At 35.5% G+C, this 9,036-nt stretch overlaps 1 protein-coding gene and 1 long non-coding RNA gene across 2 annotated transcripts in view; one reads left to right on the top strand and one right to left on the bottom strand.

The window, feature by feature from the left end:
• Positions 1-3,406: 3,406 nt before the first annotated feature.
• Positions 3,407-4,231, bottom strand: LOC106308770. The gene has a single exon (XM_013745894.1). The coding sequence runs from the start codon at positions 4,229-4,231 to the stop codon at positions 3,407-3,409; it is 825 nt and encodes a 274-aa protein (XP_013601348.1).
• Positions 4,232-8,896: 4,665 nt separating this feature from the next.
• The window catches only part of LOC106310393, a 2,352-nt gene continuing 2,212 nt past the window's right edge, over positions 8,897-9,036 (top strand). The window contains exon 1 of the long non-coding RNA XR_001263779.1: positions 8,897-8,971. This is a non-coding gene — a long non-coding RNA (uncharacterized LOC106310393). The remainder of the gene's footprint in view (positions 8,972-9,036) is intronic.

Here is a 9,036-nt window from a genome sequence, read left to right on the forward strand (position 1 = left end):
TACTCTTTAATGCTATCTCTGGAAGACCGTAGGCAACCCATTTCATGTTTCTCGTCATTTGAAATCATCAATCGAACTTTACGATAAAAACCACGGAAAGTTCGTTTTTAACGAAAGAAGCCGTAATAAACGTTTCGAGTCAAACAATGGCCCAAAGAGACCTAAGACGTGACTCGAAACCCACTTACGATTTCTTATCCAAAAGCCCATAAACCGTAGGACGGTTTATGCTCGGTTCGCGAGGAAAGATAAATGTCAAGTTTCCACGGATAAATACGAAGTATTCGAAGATAATTAGAAAGATCGGGAAAAACGGAATATCTCCATATTTAAGATATGACGGCTTAAGGGCAGAAGAGGAAAAAGCCTAAACCGACCTAGGTTTATGATCCCTTGTAATGATCGCAACGCTCTCACGCGGATTCGAAATAAGATCTACTGTTTTCTCTAAACTCGTTTGTTATCTTTTCATGATTTCCGCATATATTTGGTCACTTGCCATTGGCTCTCACAGAGATCCGGGACCTCTGGGAAATTAGGGTTTTCCTAGTTTCCTAATTTAAACGTAAATCGATAGTGCGAATTTCGGTTCTCACAATCATCACAATATACCAGTAAGGGAATGAATGAAGTTTCGTTAATCTTGACAAATAGTGAATGATCACTCCGAGAAGGTGTGAAACCATCTGCAAGAAGAACAGAGGAAAAGAAATTGTACCCCTGACGAGATGCCTGCTTGAGTCCATATATGGACTTATGAAGTTTACAGACTAGATTTGGTGGTAACGCTTCACCCGGAGCAGGTATATATCCCAGAGGTAAACTCATGTATATCTCCTCATCGAAGTTACTATGCAGGATGGCATTGGTTACATTCATTTGAGAAATGGACCAGCCATGATTAGCCGCTAATGCCAAGAGAAGTTTCACACTAGTCATCTTTGCCACCGGTGAGAAGGTATCGGTATAGTCAAGACCCTCGAGTTGAGTATACCCCTTAGCAACCAAACGAGCTTTGGGACGCTCAACTGAACCATCAACGTTATACTTGATGGTGTAAATCCAACGACATCCCACAATATTCTTTCCCGAAGGAAGTAAAACAACAGAGAAAGTTTTATTAAGAGCCATACCTTGGAACTCCACATTCATTGCTTTCGTCCATATCACAGATTTGATGGCTTGTTTAAAAGAAGTAGGAGCAGTTTCTAAGGAACAAGTGAGGATGGCATTTTTAAAACATGGTGTGATATTATCATAAGAGAGGACTGAAGAAATGGGATGGCGAGGAGGGGAATAAGTGTCAAGAGAATGAAAGGAAGTGGTTATATTTGAAACAAAATGGGATGAAAGGGCTTTTTTCATGGAGATAAGAGAACAATGGTAGTCTAAAAGATAGCTAGGAGCTTTACCATGTCGTCATGGTCTGGTTGTGTTTAGAACAGGAACCTCTGTCTCAGCAGCCATAGTCTCTGTCTACGGAACCGTGTCACCCATAGATAATGATGAACAAGATGAATGAGATGTAGATTCAGAAGATGAAGAAGAATGCACAGGAACAAATGAATCTATAACAGTAGGTATAAGTAAAGGTAAAATAGATTTTGTGAAAATGTGATCAGTGTTTGAATCAGAAGTAATTTTCTTGAATGGAAAATCAGTTTCATGAAATATGACATTACGTGAAACAGATACAGAACGAGTTTCCAAATCAAGAACCTTGTAACCTTTATAACCAGATGGATAGCCTAGAAAAACACATGATTTTGCTCTATGAGTGAACTTATTCATATCCTTATCTAGAGTAGAGACATAGCATAAGCAACCAAAAGACCGTAAGAAATTATAGTCAGGTTTCTTACTAGTCAATTTTTCATAAGGACTAATCTTGTTTAGTAACAGAGATGGGGTGCGGTTTATCAAGAACACAGCAGTGAGAATACAATCACTCCAATAAGATAATGGCATATGAGATTGAAACATTAATGCACGAGCAACCTTTAACAAATGTTGATGTTTTCTCTCCAAAATTGAGTTTTGTCGTGGAGTATATGCACAAGAGAACTGATGCATAATGCCATTATCACGAATTATATTTGAAAATGCAAGTTCTGGAGCATTATCACTATGGATCATTTTAATATTTTTATTGTATTGAGTGCGCACAAGATTAAGAAAAGAAGGTAAAATTGTAGAAACATCACTTTTTGATTACAACATATAGATCCAAGTTACACGGGTGTGATCATCTACAATAGTAAGAAAATATTTGTAACGTTCTATAGACTCAACCGCAAATAGACCCCAAGTATCCATATGAACAAGATCAAATGGTGCACTAGACATGTTGTTATGACTCGAAAATGGAAATCTCTTTTGTTTAGCTAGAGGACACACTGGACAACTAAAGACATCAAGATTAGAAGACTTATCTATATGAATTTGAGGAGATAAATGCTGTAACTTGGCAGATGATGGATGCCCAAGGCATTGATGCCATAGAGAACCATCAAGCTTCAAGGATCCACAGAAACGCAAAGATGACGAAAAAGCAAGTTGTGTGTCCAGAATGTAAAGATTGTGTATCAATGAGCCTCTACCAATCATCGAATCCTGAGTATGCTCCTGAATATAACATGAGTCAAACAAGAAATGAGCAGAATGATGATCACGGTGCAACAAACTACTAACACTCAATAGATTGAAACGTAATGATGGAACATGTAAGACATCATGTAAAACTAAAGAATCAGATAAATGAATAGTGTCAGTATGAGTTATGGGTTCACGGGTTCCATTAGGGAGAGAGACCGTGACACCTGCAACAGTGGTTACTGAACTAAACATAGTCATATCAGAAAAAACATGTGTAGTTGCTCCGCTATCAATTATCCAGGAACCAGTAGGTAAATGATCAGCAAGAGAAGATAAAATTTGATGTTGAAAAGTAAGAGAATAGTTTTCATAGCGAAGGCTAGTAGAAAGAAAATGTATAGTACCACTTGATGACGGAACTGCCATAACACCCTGATCTGTGATAGAAGAATGAGCAATGGAATGTGAAGGACCAGAGTCTGAAGCTCTCGCATGAGACTGTAACTGTTGGATCAAATGTTGAACTTGATTAGGATGGAAAGAGCTCAAATCCAGCTGAGACTGCGAGGATGGATTTGGAGAAGCAACATGAGCATTACTGTTGGTCTTCATAAACGAACCAGAGGAAGACTGATTTGGTTTGTTCTGAGGTGGTCTCTGAATAAGAGCCAGTCTAAGATGCTTGAGATGATGCCCGCTGAGAAGTAGCATTATGATAACGATGGCCAGGAGGATAACCATGAAGCTTGAAGCATTTTTGGAATATATGACCTGCTATTCCACAATGCGTGCATATAGGACGCGGCTTGCCTCAGTAGTTGTTATTCATAGTAGCATATGCCATATTCTCAGTAGGACCAGCATACACAGAAGCCTCCAAATCAGAAATAGAGTTCTGAAAAACCACATTATCAATCTTAGTCGTTGGTTTGATGCTCTTTTGTCTTTCATCTTGAGTGACCATGTTGAAGACTTCTTCTAGGGATGAAATTGGTTTCAGCATCAGTATGTGACGGCGAGTTGCTTCATACGCTTCATTCAACCCCATCAAAAACTTTATGACACGACTCCGTTGCTGAAGCTTTTCCCAAGAGACTGCAGCATGACATTCACATTTCCCACACGTACAAATCGGAAGATCCACATAGTTTTGATATTCTTCCCACAAAGTGATCAATTCTGTGTAGTATGTACTAATATCAAGAGAGCCTTGCTGAATGTTACTCAACTTCTGCTCAATCACATAGATTCTTCGAGCATCATCTTGCTTAAATCTTGACATAAGATTCTTCCACATCCCTTCAGCGTTATTTACAAATAGCAAACTCTGACCTATCTTCTTCGAAACCGAATTCATCAACCAAGTAGAGACCATGTCATTGCATCTAGACCAAGCACCAGAATCTCTATGATTATCAGGGGGTTTCAAGATAGTACCATCGATGAATCCGAGTTTGTTTCTGACATTGAGAGCCATACGTACCGAACGACGCCAAACATGAAAATCAGCACCTGGAGCAAGATGATCGATGACGAGAGCAAGTCCATCAAGATCTAAGTTGTGGAGGAAGAACGGATTGTCATAATGATCAACAGCGAGACGATTCGAGGTCGCAGAGGATTGATTCGCTTCCATCGGCAACAAGAAAGAAGATGTTCAATCGAAGTGAAATCGAACAAGAAAAGAAGCTCAAATGTGCGAAATACGCAAGATCGAAGCTCAGAAACACCAGAAACGAAAGATTGAAAGCTCGAATCTCACTGAAGATGAGATCAAAGCTCAGAGAAGACGACGACGACGAAAAACGAGACGAAAGTGATGAAATCGAGAAGTTGAATCAATAGAAACACGAAGGAATCAACGAGGAAAGAAGAGATCGGAGTACTCATGGTGAATTGAAGCTCGCGAAATCAGGAAAGAAAGCGGAAAAGTTTGTTAGTCTTTGATACCATATTAAGATTATGAAAATGTATCTTGATTGATTCACAAAGTATGTACATTGGTTCATATATATATATGATGACAAGCAAAAGGAAACTCATATCATCGGTTAACATTAACCAGAATAAACCATATCCTAATACACGACTACCATAATTATCAGATTTGTTGCTGAAATATTCGTAAGAAGTAAGAACACATCTTTACAAAAATCTTAAAACGTACACAGACGCTTTTTCTTTTAATTTTTCAGAGAAAAACCACACGAGCACTTACACGCACTTAATTAAATATTTGGTGAGACTTTATTTATAATTAAAATAGGCTATATTAAAGGTTGATAACATGTAATACAAAAATATGTCACATAAATGTTAATAGTGTTGATATTATAAGTTTAACACTAAACTAATACAACCATCATAATGCATCATCATCGATTCATTTTTTTTTGCCAAATAAATCATCATTGATTCTAGATAGTCGGCGTTACATTTCTTATATTATTTTACGGCAACTAAAAGTGGTCGTACGTGGCTCTTCCAGCGTCACAAATATAAGTTGTTATGACTTAGGGTTGGGGAAAAAGACGAGTTCAAGTTGGTCCAACACCATAAACATAGCTTTCTGCAATTTCTTGCTATAATTTGTATATTGAGCTAATTAGCTTTTTTTTTAATATTATATATCTATTATATATTCCTACAGATTATTTATTTTTTGTTTCTCTTGATAGTAACGACGAAGAAATTCGACACGACTAACAATTTGGAATTTCTTTTCAGTACAAACCAACTAGTGCAAGTTACACACAACACATCTTTGTATGATACAGGTAATTTCCTTTTGCAAATTTAAATCATGTACTATTGAAGCAACTATTAACAATGATATATTTCCGTCAACTAACTATATACATTTTGTTTTGGAACACTCCTATACATATATGCAATGTTTTAAAAACACGGTCATCGACTCGGCATTGCTACTGGATGACTGGTCAGACCGGTCCAACCGGTTCAACCGGGTTTTAAGTTTTTTCATTTAATATATATTTTTAAATATATGTATATATATGTAACAATGTGACAAAACTGAAAATACACTGAGAAAAATTTAAAGTAAGTGTAACCATTATTGTTTATATAACTAATTAAAGTTAAAAAAAATTATAAACAATGCATAATAATACAAAATCAACGTGTGCGAGTACTAAATATATAGCACGAAATAAAATAATATGAATGATCATCAATGTATGATGAAATATAGTATGTATGTGTAATGGAAAGGAAACACATGTGAAAAGAAAAATTTTAAAAAGAAAGAAAAGATTTAGGTTTATAAAGGACAGACTAAAAATCGGGAATCAAATAAATAGTTACCATTTGTGCATCTAAATTGATTAAATTATGTTCAGTATTTGGTTGAACCGAGTTTTTTCTACGACCCGAGTTACCGGTTTTGCCGGTTTTTGACCGGTTTTGGCGGTTTAATTTAAATCCGAGTTTTGATTAAACCCGGACTCGTTTTACTAACCGATTCACGGCTCAACTGGCCGGTCCGGTTCTGAAAACATTGCATATATGTGTTTATTTACACATTGATACGGCAACTTGCTTCTTTTGTGTCCTACTTGTGCGGTTGTGCACATTTGGTTTAATATTGGATTAAAAAATCGAGCCTACACAGTGGCCGAAGACGCCAACCATATAAACCACTGGCGCACATAAATTTCTTTCTTTTTTTTTTGGGTGCAAATGTTAGTTAAATAGCACATAAATTTCTTGTTACTGACTTTAATTAATACTAGGCAAATGCATACATGAAAAGAAACAGAAGCCGTATATATAGAAGAAACATGACTAAATACAGTTATATATAGCTTAAGAAACAAGACTAAATTCAGTTATATTTAGCTTAAGAAACAAGGCATGAATGTAATTAATGAATGCGTAAACCGTTTGCCGCAAAAAAAAATTGGCATAAAACTGCAATAGTTGATAATATCTAAACAAATGTCGACAGATTAGGAGACACGTCAGTTCTAATAAGGACATGTGAACCTGAAAAATCGTATAGGTCGGAAATGTAGTTTGATCAACCGATCAGAGCCAACGATCAAATACAGAGAGAGAAAAAAACACTTAACTTGGATCTCTTCGATATCCAGCAAAAAAATTATTAGGGTAACATTAGAAACTTTAACAAAAGCATTTTTTTTGGTTATTTGCGATGCCTGAATCAACATCTAAAAACCCACTAAATACCTAACGAATTTTAAATAAATAAATCTAACATTAAAATATTTATAATATATTTGATAACACGTATTCATGATCAATTATCTAAAAATGAAGTGACTATACTGAATTATGATTTCTTTATCAGATTGATTCTCCATCGTATATTTCTTGCATGTGTGTTGGATACTTGGATAATACACCACCTTAACAGCGATCGTCATGAAAAAGTTTACAAGGCAACCATTACAACGATTGTGGAATAGTAATTGTAAACCAGTCTTATACAGTAGTTCATAAAGAAAGTCATATTAACTATCATGGTGCACAAAAGAAAATAACAATGTTGCTTTAAAGCTCTTGTGGAAGCTGTGGATATGAGATCCAGTTAACTTATTTTACAAGACCTAGAAACAATCAAGGTCAAATCATTTGGGATTGCGAGGTGGCTAGCTCGACCATAGGATTGTGACTGGTTTTCGCACCATTTGTCACTTTGACGGTAATGTATTTTTCAGACTAATTTCAAGTGTGAGATCTGAGACCAACAAAAGTTTATGTAAAACGACTAGCTAGTAAGACCGAAAATTGTATATGTTTTTATTAATTTAGGGGTATCTCAGGTTTATGAAATTTGTTCAAACAAAACTTTAATGAAAAGTGTAGTATACAGATAGATCTTTTTCTGGATATTCAAGAGTAGTAGGTCTATATATATATGCATCGACATACGATGCATGATTATTTTAAAAACTCTATTTTAAGAACTCTATCCTAAGAACCTTCCAATAATCATGTTCTAAGATGCCTTCGAGATCAAGTTTTTTAGCAAGCTAAAATTCGCCAGCTACTAAACCAAAAATTGTATATGTTTCTCGAAGTATCTAAAACTGGATTAATGAACGTGCAGACGAAACACTCATAACTCTCAGGTATGGTCTCTTTACAAATTTCGTATCGTGCACAATCACATCGACAATAGAACGGGATAGTTTCGAAGTGCTCGATGTAAGTGCATAACATGGACCAAACAGTGACTCCAAAATGGGCAAATTGATCGATCGCACTCGCATACTTTATAGGTGCGTACGTATGTGGCTACTATATATCCTCATTCACATGGAATGACTTTGAGAAGATAACTTGTTTTTTTTTTATCAACTTGAGAAGATAACTTGTTGAGCTGCGATTTGTAACATTTTTGTTTAAAAAAAAAAATTAAGCGTGAGTGTCTTAGACCAATCAATGTTCAACGAATCTCAAAGGGAGATAGTACTGACGAATAAGTTAGCTCTGAATTTAATGAGATTTAATTTAACACATAGCTTTATGTTGTAAATTAGTTTTTCCCAAAATTCGAATTCAGAATCGACGTATTAACCTTCTCGTACCACCATACTATTACCATTTAGTTTTTTAGATTTCTGAAATTATGAATTTTAAGTTTGAAATTCTGCCAAGAGAAATAAATATTCTTATAGGATTTTTTTTTTTTGAACTGCATATTCTTATAGGATATATGTTGTCTATGAAAGATAAACCCGCAATTATAGGACATATACATCAGAATATATAATAACAATATGGTGCACACACTCAAAGAAAAGTAAGAGTAAAAAATAGGACGCTGACAGATCCGGAAAGAGCTAGAAGAGAAACGTGACCAATTGTTTATTCATTAAAGGAGACAACTAGTCAATGCTTTAACTGTATTTCTGGTCTATATGGTCAAGTCCGAGCTGGACATGTGTCGATTTCACTTTTTCTTCTTGCTTCCATGCGCTTCTTTTCCTTTTTCTAATTTAATATTTACTTGATAAAAACTACGTGAATTTAAAGGTTATTAGGGAAAATATTTATTTTTAGCTTTATAACGTTACTAAAATATTTTGGAATAGCATTTCAATGGAGATCGGAGCCTAGTGTCGTCATTGACCAACTCCAAGTGTACAGTGACTAGAGCAGCCTGAGTTACGGCTTTATGCCAGCATTAGAAGCCCTACATGTCTCACTCAATAATATAATTCTAATTGAAATCTAATTAACGCACTAATCGATAATTCAGTATTATAATTGAGGTCATGCTTCCTTTGCATTACTATATAAAACCCTCTATCGCCTCCTTAGTAATCACCGTGCTCTCTTCTCCCTTCTTAATTCGCTCTCGCTCTATAATATCTCGTTTATTAAGGTGCTTTTTAAACTTTCAGTTTTATTTTCTGTTGCATTGTTTGAGATCTCTCTCACCAGTAGTTT

Source organism: Brassica oleracea, chromosome C8 (assembly GCF_000695525.1).
Source record: "Brassica oleracea var. oleracea cultivar TO1000 chromosome C8, BOL, whole genome shotgun sequence".
Taxonomy (NCBI): Eukaryota; Viridiplantae; Streptophyta; class Magnoliopsida; order Brassicales; family Brassicaceae; genus Brassica; species Brassica oleracea.

Coding starts and splice junctions, on each gene's coding strand:
- LOC106308770 (XM_013745894.1), bottom strand. CDS start 4,231: ATGGAAGCGAATCAATCCTCTGCGACCTCGAATCGTCTCGCTGTTGAT.